This window comes from Staurois parvus, unplaced genomic scaffold, assembly GCF_062004578.1.
Source record: "Staurois parvus isolate SC_StPar_1 unplaced genomic scaffold, SC_StPar_1.0 ptg000018l, whole genome shotgun sequence".
Taxonomy (NCBI): domain Eukaryota; kingdom Metazoa; phylum Chordata; class Amphibia; order Anura; family Ranidae; genus Staurois; species Staurois parvus.
The window spans coordinates 23,881,155-23,899,284 of NW_028317814.1; the positions used below are offsets into that span (position 1 = coordinate 23,881,155).

The 18,130-nt window shown below is 39.7% G+C and overlaps 1 protein-coding gene and 1 long non-coding RNA gene across 2 annotated transcripts in view; one reads left to right on the top strand and one right to left on the bottom strand.

Annotated features, from left to right (window-relative positions):
* ABCA3 (ATP binding cassette subfamily A member 3) overlaps positions 1-17,724 on the top strand; it is a 95,607-nt gene extending 77,883 nt beyond the window's left edge. Inside the window, exons 23-32 of the mRNA XM_089683106.1 lie at positions 1-220; positions 6,579-6,737; positions 6,964-7,121; positions 9,064-9,192; positions 10,160-10,354; positions 11,164-11,351; positions 11,617-11,787; positions 11,875-12,059; positions 14,472-14,545; positions 16,979-17,724. Coding sequence (XP_089539232.1) covers positions 1-220; positions 6,579-6,737; positions 6,964-7,121; positions 9,064-9,192; positions 10,160-10,354; positions 11,164-11,351; positions 11,617-11,787; positions 11,875-12,059; positions 14,472-14,545; positions 16,979-17,110 — 1,611 coding nt within the window. The 3' untranslated portion in view covers positions 17,111-17,724. The remainder of the gene's footprint in view (positions 221-6,578; positions 6,738-6,963; positions 7,122-9,063; positions 9,193-10,159; positions 10,355-11,163; positions 11,352-11,616; positions 11,788-11,874; positions 12,060-14,471; positions 14,546-16,978) is intronic.
* On the bottom strand, positions 4,616-6,295 carry LOC149473193 (uncharacterized). The gene is made up of 2 exons (XR_016313563.1): positions 6,055-6,295; positions 4,616-5,787 (listed from the first exon to the last, which is right to left on the bottom strand). It is a non-coding gene; the product is annotated as an uncharacterized LOC149473193 (long non-coding RNA).
* Positions 17,725-18,130: the final 406 nt, after the last annotated feature.

Genomic DNA, 18,130 nt, shown 5'->3' on the forward strand with positions numbered 1-18,130 from the left:
GTGGTATTTCAGGCATTCGGAGTCCGGGCGTACACAGATGATCATCACTTGGTGGATGTCATGATAATGTTACTGCTCTATGGCTGGGCTGTCATTCCCCTTATGTACTTGTTTAGCTTCCTATTCACCTCCACTGCAACCGCATACACCCGACTCACCATCTTCAACATTCTGTCTGGCACAGCCACCTTCTTATCGGTCACTATCATGAGCATTCAAGGTAGGAATGGCAAACTCTTACTGCTACAGTTAGCATACAGCTGTCACCAATAGGAAATTTAACAAAGGAACAATATTGAATGCCTTTATTAGGTTTGAGCTGGAAATAGTGATGTTAAGCCCCACATTCAGCTGACTCCTTTCATCTCTTTATAAGCATGTTACCATATCAGCATTAGCAGGTTTGTGTGAAACTCCTTACATTCAGGTTGACTTTATTTTTTTGGTTAGATTGCAACAGATTTTCTGGTGATTTGGGTGTATTTTATTTATATTTATATATTTTTTAAATTGTTTTGTGAGTATATACAATATATTGCTGAAAGTACTGGGCCAGCCCTCCAGATCATTGGATTCAGGTGTTCCATTCACCTCCATGGCCACAGGTGTATAAAATCATCACCTATGCATGCAGACTGCTTCTACAAACATTTGTGAAAGAATGGGTCGCTCTCAGGAGCTCAGTCAATTCAAGTGTGGTACGTGATAGGTTGTCACCTGTGCAATAATTCTATCTACTAAATATTCCACGGTCAGCTGTTAGTGGTGTTATAACAAAGTGGAAGCAACTGGGAACAACAGCAACTCAGCCACCAAGTGGTAGGCCACGTAACATGACAGAGCGGGGTCAGCGCATGCTGAAGTGCACAGTCTGCAACTGTCTGCAGAGTCAATAGCTAAAGACCTCCAAACTTGTGTGGCCTTCAGATTAGCACAACAACAGTGTGTAGAGAGCTTCATGAAATTAGTTTCCATGGCCGAGCAGCTGCATCCAAGCCTTATATCACTAAATGGAATGCAAAGCGTCGGATGCAGTGGTATAAAGCACGCCGCCACTGGACTCTAGAGCAGTGGAGACATGTTCTCTGGAGTGACGTATCATGCTTCTATGTCTGGCAATCCAATGGATGTGTCTGGATTTGGCGGTTGCCAGGAGAACGGTACTTGCCTGATTGCATTGTGCCAAGTGTAAAGTTTGTTGGAGGGGGGATTATGGTGTGGGGTTGTTTTTCAAGAGTTGGGCTTCGCCCCTTAGTTCCACTTCAGCATACCAAGACATTTTAGACAATTTCATGCTCCCAACTTTGTGGGAACAGTTTGGGGATGGCCCCTTCCTGTTCCAACATGACTGCACACCAGTGCACAAAGCAAGGTTCATAAAGACATGGAGGAGTGAGTTTGGGGTGGAGGAACTTGACTGAACTGATCTCAACCCCATAGAACACCTTTGGGTCACTCTTCATTCAGCATCTAGGCTCGAAAAGAGGTCATTCTTGAAGAATGGAAAAAGATGTTGCTAGTGATGGGCTTTATGTTCGAGACTCGAGCAGTAAGGGCGTTCGGCAGGCTGTTCACCCACCGCACCCCACAATGCACTGTGCTGTGACAGTGCATTGTGATTGGCCAAAGCAATGCACCTGACCACAGGTCAGGTGCAATGCTTTGGTCAATCACAGCACATGAAGATGTCACAAGTATTGTGACGTCATAACAGTATTTCAGAACTGTCCTCTCGGCACATCATTTTTGCATCAACTAATTTGAGTAAAACTGAAGATTTTGTAATCAAAGTTATATTATTAACCTTACTTTCATGTAATGAGCTATAAAAATGTTCTATAAAACTAATTTTCTCAAAAGTTTTGAAATTGTTCTTGTGTTCATTGAGATATTGATTAAAATCTTACTTTTCGAAAGAGGTGTACTCATTTAATAACAGGTCCAGTACTAAAAGGTTTCCTGTGTCCGAGTAATAAGTCAGGAGGTGTGTATTTTAAAGCGTGATGCACCCTAGGACCTCCAACCTCTAAGGCAGTCCATTAGGGACTTGGCTGCGTAGGTGGGGAGTGTCCAATGATGTCATCATGCTGTTCGGTCCTATCAGGTGCTGCTGCATTCACACAGGCAGAAGAGCAGTGATAGGCTTCTCCAGGGATTTGTTTTAAATGCTGAATGATCGTCTCTTAATTTGAGTGTTGTTAACCGCTGATTTAAAATAAAATAAGCATGCAGTGAGCACTATGGAGTTCTTTATTGTGTTTTGAGCTATATTATACATTTTGTGGAGGGGAGCACTGGAGGCAGTTGCGGAGAAGTGCTATGAAATCCAGTGTCATATACATGCTGCTTTTGACCTTCTATAAATATAGAGGTCCATCAAGTTTTGTGAGAGTACACCTATAAAGCACTAAAGGTGGAGGATGGGATTATACACAGAGTGTCCTGACACGTGAGAAGGAAAGGATTTACTTACATAGTGCTCAAGTGTGTGGAACTGTTAGACTTGCACAAAGTATGATCACTGCGGGGGACACTAAACTTATTTATTGCTGGTGGATTTTTTTTATTGGATTTGTTTGTTTATTGAGTATGGATTTTCAGGTTTAACTTTTGTATTTGCACAATACGTATGTTTTATGTATTTATTCAGTGTGATTAGTGACACATTTATTTATATATTACATAAGTCTGTGAAATTTCTAATATATATACATGCTATATTGCAAAAAATATTGGGGTGCCTGCCTTTACACACACATGAACTTTAATGACAACCCAGCCTTAGGCCGGCCATACATGGGTCGCAATTCGACCGTTTTTTCATCCAAAAATCGGACCTAAGAATAATCGACCGATTTTCGCTCTGTCAGTGGGTCAGTGGCACCAGACGATTTTCGTGATTCCTCCCCTTTTTGGTGTTTGGGCATGTTGGAAAATTCTTGAAAAGCGACCGATTTTCGACTCAATGATGGTCAAATCGTACGATCGTTTTTCATGAGCTGTGACCTGGAAGGAACAGAAGTTTCGCATGTTATATGGGGTGAACTTTATGACTTGGTCGGCCGATTTTCGTAATCAATGATGGCACCATCGGATTAGTCTGTAGGGTTCAATATTGAGTTCTCTCGCCCTTTGCAGCTATAACAGCTTCAACTCCTCTGGGAATATTTAGTAGCAAAAAAATGTCACGGATGGACTTATTGCACAGGTGACAACCTATCACGGTACCACGTTTGGAGTCACTGAGCTCCTGAGAGTGACCCATTCTTTCACAAATGTTTGTAGAAGCAGTCTGCATGCCTAGGGGCGTGATTTTATACACCTGTGGCCATGGAGGTGATTGGAACCCCTGAATCCAATGATTTGGAGGGGTGTTCCAATACTTTTGTCAATATAGTATATATACAGTTGTGCTCAAAAGTTTGCATACCCTGGCAGAAACCGTGCCAAAGGCATTGACACTGAAAATATGACTTTCGTGCCAAAATGCTGTCTTTTATTTAAGGATAGTGGTCATATGAAGTCATTTATTATCACATAGTTGTTTGGTTCCTTTTTAAATTAAATGGCCAAATGGCCCTGATGAAAAGTTTCCATCTCCTGGAATGTTTGGCCTTGGTACAGACACATAAGGTGACACACACAGGTTAAAATGGCAATTAGAGGTAAATTGGTCACATCTGTGGCTTTTTAAATTGTCTGTGTATAAATAGTCAATGAGTTTCTTAGCGCTTATGTGGATGCACTGAGCAGGCTAGATACTGAACCATGGGAAGCAGAAAACAACTGTGAAAAAGACTGTCAGGCCCGAGCTCATGATGATGTCATATGTGACGAAATACGTAGGGTAGAGCCAGGACACATACCAACCATGCATGCGCAATTGATCTTGGCCATCTTTAATTCTGGCGGATGGGCATTCTTGCATACTAGAAGTACTGCATATTCTTTTACTCGTGTAAGTGTGATACATTTTTACTTTTTATTGCTGGTCTTCACTATGGAGAGTGTCTTTTTTTTTTTTTTTTTTTTTTTTTTTTTTTCTTTCTTTACTTTTGGTGTAATAATTGAACCCAAGGGTATGGGCGTTTTTGTGACATGGTGGTTTGGGAGACCAATTGATCCGATGATCTCTTATCCCATTTTGATGACCAGATTGCTGGCTTTGGGGAAGGGATAGACTCTTGGCATATTACAAGCATTTTTGACCATTATGCTTTAGTGGTCCTATAGTCCTGGTAAGCCCCCCATCTGCTTTCACTGAGGTGGTGCAACGTGCCTGCTATCTGGGGTCTGGAGGATTTCTATCTTTCTCTCAGACTGAACCTCAAAGGGATTCCATCTTTTTTTTTTTTTTTTGATTTACATCTCTTTGGACTCTCTTATTTTGTTTTTATGGGCTCTTTCACTGAGTTTTTGATTATATATGAATTATCACTATTTTATTTATTTACTGCACATATATGAATTACATTTTTATTAATTGTTTTAATTAATTAATTAATTAATTAATTAATTAATGATCTACACTGGTGGCCAAAATTGTGGATACACCTTACTTTTTTACAAACTTTTGCAGTTTCAAGTACTTTTTATATAAAAATCTCTAAAAATGTTATAGCACAAGTAAAATTTAATATAGTAAATGAATGCCTTAAACAAATAAGTTTAAAATATTCAATTTTAAAAAGTTCATTTTTGGCTGGAAATGTACCATAATGCATCTTGGCTATTATATAGCATAAAAATGATAATTTAAAGTTTGTCACAATGTGTTTTTTGAATAATGTGTTGGCTAGCCTTTGGCCTTAACTACTGCCGACACCCTCTAGGCATTGACTCTACAAGCCTTTTGACATCCTTTTCTGTGATCAAATGATGCCAGGAATTGATTATAGCCTCAATGAGTCCTAGCTTGTTGCTTGGATTCTTGCTTGAGACCATGCGTTTCAATCTTGACCACAGATTTTCGATGGGATTCAAGTCAGGGCTATTTCCAGGCCAGGGAAGCAGAGGAATTTTTTTGTCATTGAACCATTTAAGGCATTTGCGAACTGTATGGCATGGAGCTCCATCCTGTTGAAAAGTAAATTCTGTGCCTTTGTCCGCTAAGTTGCTTATTGATGGGATCAACTTTGGTTCCAGGACCTCTTTGATGTATCGCTCTGCATTAATAATGCCATCAATAACCTGCATTCGTCCAATGCCATTCCAAGACATGCAGCTCCATATCATGATGCTTTGAGGGTGTTTCATTGTTGCTGTCATGCACTCAGGAAGGCATTCTTCACCTGACCTCCTTCGCACGCATCGAACACCATCGCTTCCGAAGATAGAAATTCGTGTTTCATCACTCCAATCTTCTGTTGTCCAATTTTGATGTTCCTTGGCCCATTCGACTCTTTTCTTTCTTTGTTGGCAGTTCAAAAATGTTTTTTTTCTTGGTATTCTAGCTCTTACTCCAGCAGCAACAAGTCGACTTCTTACTGTTCGGTCAGACACTGACAGTCCTCCATCTGACAACACCTTGTTGATATCCTTGGCAGAGGATTTTCTATTCTGCAAAGCAAGTCTTGCAATTCTTTTGTCAGTTTTGGGTGTTGTAGCTTTTTCCTTCTTTTGCCTTGCTGTGTTTTGATACTTTTGGTGTTCGTATGTCATGCACACAGCTTCTGGACTCCGGATGCAGAAACTCCTTGACCCATTTTCCTGGCAATTTCGAGAAAACTATAACCTTCATTTCTTAATGTTATTGCTGCTGCTCTTTTCTTTGGTGACCAGTCGGACCTTTTGATTGAGAGCATCATTAATTTCTACAAATATATTTATTTAAGTACATTTTAGGTCAAAACAGCACAATATTATTTTAATTTATTTAATTCTTCTAATATCATTTAAAAAATACATAAAATGGAAAATAGTTTCCTAAGCTCTATATATCATTGGAGGCATTGCAACTAGAATCACTGTTATGGAACATAATGCTTTATTCTGACCAAATACTATAATATATACACAATAATATACAAACGAAAATTGGCAAAATTTCCTCACCTTGTCACCAGCTAGCTGTCTGTCAATTAATTTTCAGTAAATCTGCTCAAATTAATTCAAAACTTGTATCATATGTTGTCAAAAATATTGGTTTACCGTTTGCATAGAATAGCTAATGTCTAGAAGAAAAAAACAAGGGAGTAAGTAAAGATATCAACCAAAACTGACAAAATCAGAAGGTGTATCCACAATTTTGGCCACTAGTGTATTGCAGGTTTAAAGTCTAACTTTATTAATTGTGTTTTTTCACTACTCACCGTGGGGTATGTTGTATGAGTTTACTTTGTTATTTGCACATACCTAATATTCATGATTATTTTTGATACAGTGCTACGCTGTTTGGTTTGAAATTCTATATACTTTGTATCTAAGTACTATATTACGTTAGCTGTTTATTTTGGGTTTATTTCGGTCCTAGCATGAATTTTCTTTCTTTTCTTAGGATTTGTAAATTTGACTTTATCTTTTTGTAATGCTTTGTGTCCAACCATCATTCACACTCAGATATTTAATTCTCTTAACAGCCCTTGGCATGGTAAACCTGTCTCGAATCCTGGACCTTGTATTTTTGGTGCTTCCCAATTATTGTCTGGGACGAGCATTTAGTAACTTCTATCAAAACTATCACTTCCTGCAATTCTGCACTTCTTCTATAGGAACTGAAATTGTCTGCAAAATGCTGAGTGAGTAATGAGCATCTGTCACCTTTCATGAGCTCCTGAGCTTAAAGTACCATCTTTAGGCTTTGGAAATAGTTGGAAATTTAAATATATGTATATATGTATGTGTGTATGTATGTGTGTATATATATATATATATATATATATATATATATATATATATATATATGGTGGTTGATTGTGTGAGCCAAGAATAATTTCAGCGAAATAACTATCATATTCCTTCCAGATATCAGCTATCAAACAAATTACTACTCTTTCTATCAACCGGGAGTGGGTCGTTATTTGACATCAATGACTGTCCAAGGCCTGACCTTTCTGTGTCTCCTCTTCATTATCGAGAGTCGAATCCTCTGCCAGCTTTGGCAGTTAAGACATCGTTACTGGGTACAATACATTTAGTTTGTTAAAGGAATATAAATTGATATATGATTGTTTGATTAAAATAGGTAACCACTTTAATAGTGGGCCAATTCTGACACTTCTCACATATATGTAACATTCTACATTCTTTTTGCTAGAAAATGATTTAGAACCCCCAAGCATTATATATTTATATTTTTTTTAGCAGAGGCCCTAGAGAATAAAATGGGTGTTGCACACGGTATTTGCACAGTGGTTTTTCAAGCACAATTTTTGGGGAAAAAATAAATTTTAATGAATTTTATTGCACATAAACACTATATAATACCCAATTTTTTAGTAAAATATAAATTATGATGTTACACTGAGTAACGGTACCTTAAAATCTCCATAGTAGGTGCTTTCAATGCCTTTTACAGGTTACTAGTTTAGAGTTACACAGGAGGTCCGGAGAAATATTTGCTCTCGCTCTGACTTTTGCGATGATACCTCATGTGTGGTGCTATCACCGTTTACTACATATGCATGTGGGACTTGTATATGACTATGCATTTGCTTGTGAGCACAGGGGCGCTTTTTTGTTGTTCATTTTATAAAAAACTTCTTTTACTCTGTCGCTTTAATTTTTTATATCAACTTTATTGCTGTCAAAAGGGATTAACAACATCCCTTGTGATAGCATGGGCCATGACAGGTCCTTTTTATAGAAGAGATCTAGACTCCAGATCTCTCCTCTGGCCACCAATGCAGCCAATCAGACACAGATCGGTCTGATCAGCTACTTTCCTGGCCACTAACGGCCAGGTAAACAAAGAACCGAAAATGACACAATCTTCATCACTTTTGGTTTCTGGGGTCACAGAGAGGGAGGAATGATGTCAGTTCCTCTCTCTCTCTCTCTGTTCACTGCTGCAGATGTCGCCGGTCGGACTGGTCATGGGCTCTCCCGTAAGGCGGTGACCGCCTTTCGCTGCCCCATAAGTGATCGAGTAGCTGTTCAGGGAATTGCCAGCTGCAAAATTTTATACCGAGATGATGTTTGCAGATGCAGGCATCATGCCAGCAAAACCACTTCACTCCAAGGACGTCATATGACGTCCACCTGGGGGGAATTAGTTAACTGGTGAGGCAGTGATATAGCTAGTATGTCAAACATCAGTAACATGATTGGTCAAAGCAAACACAAATTACTGGCCATTTTTGCCTGTGGTAGTGTCTTCCTTGTATAGTTGATCTATTTTCTTCTGTTAGAGGATAAACGGGTTCCCAACATTAGACTGTGCAGCTTTGCTTTCTGTTTTTTTAGATTCAACTTCATATGTTAAAAAAAACTGAAAAGAATCAAATAATCCATTATTTACAAAATACCTTTTGCTAAGTATGGTCATTTTAAATGAATACAATACAAACATTTTGTTTAACCTGTCTTATTTTTTTAGAGGCTGAACAAAGTACACACGCCTGCATTTGCCTTAAAGTATATGTGAACCCTCACCTTATAAAAGAACCCATTCAGTTTAAAATGGACATTAATGGCAAAACATTTGTGCATAGATATAAAAAATATATAAACACACCCTCTGTTCTCAGCTGCATAAGGAGCTCAGAGAGCTGGGGGAGGTGAAACAGCAGTACATTGGTGTTCACTGTGAATGGCTGGGCAGGGAGGAAGGGGGATGTTATGTCAGCAGAAGTCTCATCATGGAAGGAGAACAGGCTCTAGGGAACTGACAACGCTGTGCTCTCATGCCTAGTGTGGTTAGTTTTTAATAGTTGAGCAGAGACACTGGCAGGAACACCAGGGATTTCACATAAAGGAAGCAATACAAAAAGAACAGGATACTTTTTCATACAAGTACATAGTACAGCAGGCACATATCAGGAATTTGAAATATTGGTTTTACATATTCTTTACTTTTGTTACTTATGCCAAAATACTATATCTCTCCATCTTCTTTTTTTTCAGTCTGCACTCCCAGAATCTCCAGTCACTCCCCCAGAGGACCGAGATGTAGCTGATGAGAGAAAGAAGGTGTTGGAGTCTCCTGTAGAGCAATCCCTCAGCAGCCCTTTAGTAATCAGGGAGCTCAGTAAGGTGAGACCTGGGCAGGGAGTTTCTTTTTCTGATAATTCGATTAAAGAAAAAGAGTTTATTTCAAGAACCTTTTATAAATACAACTGTGTCTGAAGGTTCTCATTTATCCAGGTCATGATATTGATATTAATATTTAGCCACATTTAACTAGACTTTTCCTGCAATGTTAACCAGTATACATATACTTGTACATCAACCTTACAGGTCGACTTAAATGTCACAAACTACTTCTAGCTAATGCAAATCTGACTTTTTACCTTCTGAACATTATTTTTTGGATACAAAACCACCATAACCCACCATCTCCTCACTATATTTATAAGTATACCATGCCATACTGCCGCTTGGAACACACTACGTTCAATTGGGTGTTGGACAGACCAAGTGCCACAGGACTTTTTAGGGACGAATTGCAATCCTTTCTATTTCCTGGGATATGTTCCTTTTTGAACGGATATCTCCTTTGGATTTGTAATGGAGTTTGGTGCAACACTCCCAAGGATATAAGCAGATAAGGGTTGCTCCCTTGAATGAGTGAAAAACAAATCACTTTGGCCATGGCTGCCTCAACCATTATTGTAATTCCACTCGGCATGGATGAATGTATTTTTGGACATTTGAAGAATGAAACTAGCAGAATATAAACCCCATTATTCCACTGAAGAAACCCATTTGGGTGAAACACGTTGGGGTTCTGAACTGTTGATCGTTCATCAATATTCTATGTGGTTAAAACTTGGATAGCCATCTATCTGGCATCCTGATATAGGTGTCTGGTTATCGTGATGTTTTTATAGGGATGATGTTCTGTATTAATTTCCAAATTTTTTTGTGATGGGTTTACGTATCCCCCATGTTTTTAATCTGAAATGTAGAAAAGCCATAAAAATAAAATTGTATATTCTGAGTCTATCTGAACACAGATGAAAAAATTGATCTCTAACTTGGCATAATCCTTTTTTTTAAGATATATGGTCGGCGTGACTTCGTCCTTGCTGTTGACCGCATGTCTTTAGCCATCAGCAGAGGAGAGTGCTTCGGTTTGCTTGGCTTTAATGGAGCTGGTAAGACCACCACATTCCGCATGCTGACTGGGGACGAAAGTGTCAGCTCGGGGGATGCATATATTGATGGACATAGTATCCTGAGCAGCATGAAGAAGGTGATTTTAATTTTTTTTTTTCTTGTTGTTTTTATATCTAGATTTGAAGGTTAGGGAAATCTGCATTTTATTGCAATCACTCAACCTCCCTGCCTTATATCTAGTGACGGTATCAGTTATACCACATGTAGTGTAGTTGTAACATTGTTGACACTGGATTGGTAACCCATAAACCTGCAGTGGGAGCATGTAAAATCATTGTGTAGCACTGAAATGCAGGAAACAGAGCTTGAGTATGTAGTAAGTAAATATGGCTACCCATGTACACATGCAATCATAAATTGTAGTTTAAAACAAGGTGTTTAAAGTCTCAGGGTTCGTTCACACTTGACTTTATTTCTAACTCTTGCCAAACGCCCCTATAGCATTTGACAAGCATTAGACAGACGTTTGTGAAGCGTTTTGAACGCTCCCAAAACGCCCTATAATGAAGTTTAAATGGTATTAACGCTCCACAAACGCCTCCCAACCACACCGCAAACGCCGGCCAGGGGTTTGCAGAGTGGCACCATAGACTTGAATGGGAGGCTTCAACTCCTCCTGACTCAACCAGAGGCGTCCGTTTTTCCGCGACGCTAACGCTTCCGTATGGACATCACTGTGTGCTGCCATGTGCAGAATTTTCAGAGGTGTTTGAGAAGCATTAAAAACGCTTCCCAAACTCCTGTCTGACACTTGCTGACAGAGCTACTGTGAACGTAGCCTTAGCTCAAATTGATGGGGTTATCTTATCAAGCTAATCTCTTTGAAATATATCTCTAAATAAGAAGACTATACATTATGTGTTTGTCAACACTTTCTGTTCTTAGGCTCAGCAGCGGATTGGCTATTGTCCTCAATTTGACCCGCTGCTGGAACACATGACGGGTCGGGAGACTTTGTGTATGTATGCTCGTCTGCGCGGTGTCCCCGAGACCTACATTTCCAGTTGTGTGGAGAACATGCTGCGTGGTCTGCTCCTGGAGGCTTACGCCAATAAGCTGGTGCGGACATACAGGTGAGGAGCTTGTGATACATAGGCCTTACCTGTGTTCTACTTTGGAAAGAAAGTGAATCCCAGTCATTGAACAATACTACTAAACATGAAGTAAAGCCAATATATAAATGGCTGCCCTCATGCACACTATAAACTAGAAATTCCTATGCCAATTTTGTCTTTCTAGAAAGGGTAAAAATATTTCTCCTTGGCTCCCTCCTCATTTTCTTTCCTGCAGACCATGCTATTATTGGTTACACTATACCACTCATTTTCTCTTTCTTAGTGGTGGAAATAAGAGGAAGCTCAGTGCTGGCATTGCTCTGATTGGCGGTCCACCTGTTATTTTTATGGATGAGCCTTCCACCGGAATGGACCCCGTAGCGCGGAGGTTGCTGTGGGATGCTGTGACGAGGACACGGGAAAATGGGAAAGCTGTGATCATCACCTCTCATAGGTGAGAATGTTGGAAATTACTGAGGGCTCAGCTGAAAGATGAATCTTAAAAATCACCTTTTAAAACCATTTTTTCTCTTCCCTGTAGCATGGAAGAGTGTGAGGCTCTTTGTACACGGCTCGCCATTATGGTGAACGGTCAGTTAAAGTGTCTCGGAAGCCCCCAGCACCTAAAAAGTAAATTTGGCAGTGGTTACACATTGCTTGCCAAGACTTCCAGAGGAGAAGATGACCTTAAAGCCTTCAAAGAATTTGTAGAGACTGTCTTTCCAGGTGAGTTTCCAGTAGCAGCAACAACAAATATTTCTTTTGTTGCTTATGGTACCAACTTTATTCCACACTAGAAAAAGCAGAGTTTGAATCGTCATGATTTATTGCTGTAATGCAGTTGGATGGCATCTACAGCAATAAATCTGATCATCGTTTACTCTTTATTTAACTGGTAAGTGCGCAGTTAAAATACCCTGTGCAGCGATCTGGAGAAGTTGGAGCATGGCTCCCTCACACAGAGCTCAGCTCTTGTGTGGTCCAACACACCCTACCAATGTGCTCTTGGTCTTGAGAACGCCCTGTGGGTGGGGCGAAACGCGTTGACGCACTTCCGGTCCGCCGTCATTCTGGTTAACGTCACTTCCAGTGTTTGGAACTCACGCCAGCTTATGCGGTTCAAGCGGCCATCTTGGAGGTGGAAGGCTGTTCATCCTCTGCAGTGACTATAGAAGCGTGAGGTCCCTATATCTACATTCTGGAAATTGATTATCTTGAAGCCATTGAGGCTATTAAACAAGGCTTTTAATTTTATTTAAACATGTGAGTGGCCTTATTCTATCTTTATATTCTATATGGAGTGGCAGTATTACACTATGTAGTTTTTTTCTCTGCACACTATTGAGGAATCCATGGAGGAATAGAGTGGAGACGATTGCTATACCTAAGGAGATTTGATTTCCTTTGGAGGGGTTATAGGATCCCTTATATACTATGAGGCTTATTACTCACTTCCATCTGGTGAGTGCGGTCAACATTATTTCTCACGTGGTGGATAGGTGGAAGCACATTTGGAATATTTTTGATTTTTTTATTGGTTTTGATGGGAATAAGGACTTATATATATATATTTTTTCACAGACACTTATTATGAATTTAGTGTTTATTTATTTGTGTTAGTTTAATTTTAGATTTTGCGCTGTTTTTGTGTTGTTAATGTGTTCTTGCTGACTGAGTAGCACTGTTGATTAGTGCACTGTTCTTGAGGGTGGGGTGTTGGACCACAGGAGAGCCAGGCTGCTACTTTGTGTATTTAGTTAGTCATTTTTTTACAGGTACTTTTATAGCTCTGCCAATTTACGCAGCAGTTTACATATAATGCATATTCACATCTGTCCCTGCCTTCAAGGAGCTTGCAATATAAGGTCCTTAACTCACATTCATACATACACATACTAGGGCCAATTTAGACAGGAGCTAAATAACTTACCAGCATGCCTGTGGAGTGTGGGAGGAAACCGGAGCATCAGGAGGAAACCCACGTAGGCACAGGGAGAACATGAAAACTCCAGGCAGGTAATGTCATGGATGGAATTCGGAAGTGCTGCTAGTGCTAACCACTCAGCCATTGTGCTACCCGTGTAAGAGGGCCATGGTTCACTTTTCAGATCACTGCAGCATTTCCATTAGCATACCATGTAAGCTTTCCCTAGTAGGCTCCTATGGACATCTATGACCATCAGAAGCAGATGGGTCTTTTTTTTTTTCTTCTTTAAATCAGTTGCTTTTTTATTGATTTTTTTTGATGCACTGATCACATACCAAACAAATAACCCAGGTACACAACAATACAGTCGCAGTGGGTCAATTGAAGTAGTGGAGGCAGAGATGTTATACAACAGTAGCAGAAAGGCATGTAATGTAAGTTTACATGAATTGCTACAGACACACAGTAGTAGTTCCATCAACCCATATCATAAATTCAATAGCTAGAACGAGATATTCTCAACATAATCTAGTACACTACATATAAACCAACTTGGCTTCTGGTGCACTGGAACCATATTCGTGCCTTAAAAGTCTACACCCATAGATTGGCATTAGGAGAGTTCAAGATCAGAGGCGTATCTACCGTGAGGCAAATAAGGCGTTTGCCTTGGACAGCATTTTTCATGGAGCGGCAGAAGGGACCACTGGCGGCGCTACAGGGGGGCAATACCCCCCCAGGTTATTCCTTGCCCCCCCTATGTGCCACCTCGCCAGGGGTGGACTGTATGGGGTATGCTGGACTCGGACAGGGGGGGAGGGCGGTCTCAGCTGGGCTGAGCTGCGCTAGGGTGGGAGGGGGGGGTGGAGGGGGGTCAGGTCAGCTGTGATGTAATGGTGCCATCTGGTGCCTTTTATGAATCACAGCAACAGCCAGGACTGGCTGGGGAGACGGCAGTGCTGCTGTCATTGAGCTCCAATGTGATGTGTGACTTCCATCAAATTATCTACTATACAGAGTTAGCAGTCGTGTCACTGCTCATCATTCTTTGTAGATATCTGCCTGTCCTAATAAGCATGAGTAGGCACCCTAATAAGCATGAGTAGGCACCCTAATAAGCATGAGTAGGCACCCTAACAGTTTTCCATCGATCTTGGCTGATGAATTGCTTGCTTTGTTAACACAGCCCTTTTGCTTTTTGCTCCCTGTAGGCAGCCTGTTGAAGCATGAGCACCAAGGTATGGTTCATTATCACATAACAAATCAGAAGCTGAGCTGGGCTCAGGTAAGACAATATGTGGTCTTTGGCTACATAACCCCCAATATTTTTCAAGCTGTACTCCAGTCTTTTTACTTAGTTCTTATTCTTACTCCCTGTGACTGTGAATCATGCCTACAGTAGTTATTCCACGTTCTTTATGTTTTGATTTGGCTTCAAAGAAATATAACCACACTGGTAAAAAAAAAAACTGCAAATCCAATTATGACGTATTGTCTTTATCAAGTGAACTATTAATTTAATCCTCTGATCTTTTGGACCTTGCTAACGGGAAGCCATCTGATTTGTATCTAAATTTGTGACTAGTTTGTTTGATATACTGTATATATAGAGCTGAAAAAAATGTAGGATTTTCAAGGGGCAAAAAATACAACAGAGAGCATATGTGAATTAGATTTTAACAACTTTTATTAATCACTATATAAAAAAATGAATGGATACTATACTGTTGAAACAATGATGAAAGCTTGGCTGTATTGCTGCAGTTTAAAAAAGTATAGTTTCAGGATGGGTTTTTAATTCACAATTATTCCCACTAAGGAACACAAAATATTTTATCCCTGGACAGGAAAGTATCGCAGGGAAATGGATTATAAAACAAGAGGCGCAAGTGAGAGATATAATGGTAGGGGAAGAATTAGGATCATATGGAGAGATGGAGGAAAAGGGAGAAGTTTTCAATAAGATGGATAGATTACGATATTACCAACTGAAACACTTTTTTGAGAATCTCCCAAAGCCTATAAGAACTAGAAAAGAGTGGAATCCATTTGAGAGAATATTGGAGACACGGGGAAATGGGAGACACGGAATTGCAAAAATATACAAGATAATAATGGAATTAGACACCGACACAAAACTAATATACATAGAGAAATGGGAAATAGACATGGGAAGAGAAATAGATGAGGAGGAGCAAAGGAAAATGCTTAGATTAATTCACAAAAACATTAGTATGAGGGAAGTAGAAATAAATTATAAGTGTTTGACGAGATGGCACATCACACCTAATGTAAAGCATAAATTGAATAGGAAAATCTCATGGTTATGTTGGAGAGGTTGTGGAGAGGTGGGCACCTGGTATCATGTATGGTGGGAGTGTTCAAGAATACAGGTGTTTTGGTGGAAAATAGTTTATTTAATAAGGAAAATCACTAAAATTAATATAGGATTAGACCCAGAGTTATGTCTTCTCCATATCACAGAATTCCCAGTGAAATCATATAAACTCTCGGGGATATGGCATTATTTGAGTGCAGCGAAGAGCTTGATACCTAGGTTTTGGAAAAAAAAAGAGGTGCCAACTGAGGAGGATTGGATGGGCAGAATGAATCAGATCTGTGGGACGGAAAAACTGTATTACATGCATATAGATAAGATGGAGATGTATAACATAAAATGGAAAAAATGGGAAGAGTATAGAGAAAAAGTGAAATATATGAGGATATAATACCCCTAGAAATGGATTTAGAAATAATAAAAATGTATGGTGTAAAGGAGAAGAGAGAAAACGTAGAGATGGAGAGGGAGGGGGGACGAGAGGGGAGTGGGAGACTGAGGTGAGGGGGGAGGGGAAAGAGAGAGGGTGGAGGGGAGTGATTTAAATAATTTATGCAAATAGGAAGATATTGTTTGAATATCATTTTAATAGAAATGTCAATGTGATTTGTATTTGAACTGATAAATTAATATATATTTATAAAAAAAAAAAAAAAAGATAGGTGGTGGGGGGGCAATGGGAATAAAGATAGAAATGGATATAAATGATGGTTTTGTATGTTATATGAGAGTAATGATGGAACATGTATTTTATATGGAAAATTAATAAATATTTAAATTTAAAAAAAAAAGAAAAGTATAGTTTCCCTACATGTTTCGCCCAACAAGGGCTTCCTCAGGGTAAAAGGTGTTTCAACCGCAGTGCAGTCTAAAATATATAAGAAAAATTCATCAAAATAGGATTACAACATAAGTCAACCTTTTCAATACAATGAATATACTGTTCAAAACTGCAAAGAACTCCCTAGCTCACCCTAGGTGTCAAGCTCACAGAGCTATTGAGGCGTAAACAATTAAAATTCAGGTTGGCCCATACGTCCATGCAATTGTAGAGGATATAATAGAGGTCTTGATATACTGTATGTCCCATGGTGTGTTTGGAAATCTGGATAAAGTATTTTGCATAACTATTTCCCTATTTTACCTTTTAACGTGTTTTAGACCCAGGCATAGGCTGCATTTTTTTTTTTTTCAAGCTGCATAATGCTACAATTGACTAATAGAGAGGGGGGCATTTACAAAACAAGCTGTGTTATCTAATTGATTGCCAGTTGCATTGACTCTCCCTCCGGTGATACCTTAGGCCTACTGTTGCTGCACAATCCAACTTATTATTAACACAGTGGAGTCTAGATTTAACTAGTCTCATCCTCTTCCTAGGTATTTGGGATTCTTGAAAAGGCCAAGGAGAAGTATGATCTGGAAGATTACTGTGTAAGCCAGATCACACTGGAGCAAGTCTTCCTGAGCTTCAGCCATTTCCAGCAGCCACCAGAAGTAGGCTTAGTATAGGATGACCTCGTCTGGAAGGCGTTTCAGAAAAGCAGAAGAGGTTGGCACAACACTCCCCTTCTGATAACAGACACTGTTTTTGATGCAAGCCGGCTGTCTAATCCTAACGATGACATTAGTTCTGTCTTCATATCCTGTGTGTCCGTCCGAGATTGTCATCTATCACCAGTGTCTCCATCCAGGAATTCCTCTGTGGTCTTCAAGGACTTCACCTTTCCACAGTGAAAGTACTAGGTCCATGTTTGTCTAAACATTTCATTTATAACCTTGACATTCCTCCGTCCACATCAAACCAGGTCTTGATTTTGGAAACTCCTAGCAAGAGCTCAAGAAGACAAAACATTTTTCCGTCACTTTATCTTGAGGATTCCGATTCTTGCTGGGCTTAGGATAATGACCAACGTCCACCAGTGCCTCCTCTTTCCTACATTTTATATGGTGTGTAACCTGGTGATCTCCCATCATCCCGCCTCCTTAGGGCAGTGGGCGTGGCCGCACTGAGAACTTAACACTGAGGTTTGCACTCTGTATTCCCAGGAGGCACTGGACTGTTAAATGATTGTGACGTTTTAACGTTTTACTGTTGGAATGAAAAAAAAACTTGCCTCACACTACGATGATTCAAAATAATGCAATTTTTTTTTTTTTTTTAAGTTGGACACTTTAAGCTGAAAGGGAGTAAAGCAAAGAAGGGATTTCTGGGTAGAAAATCATGATGATTGAAATGCAGAGTTTGAGTGTTTGTGTTGATGGCTGCTGTTCTGAATGTACAAGCAGCAGAATCCCTGCTCCCACAGTGCCTTACTGCTCTGTCGGTGCCCCAGGAAGGGTGCTGGGAGCTTTAAGGAATATCTGCTTTAATTTATAACAGAGGTAAAGTAAATTGCATAGTCTTTAGCCCCTAATAGGTACTTTGAAAAAGCAAGGTCCAACCAGAACTGATTTCTGAATTGGGTGGACAGTGACCAGTTAAATGCCCACCCATTAGAAATTCTATATCAACCAACATTTATGTGAAAT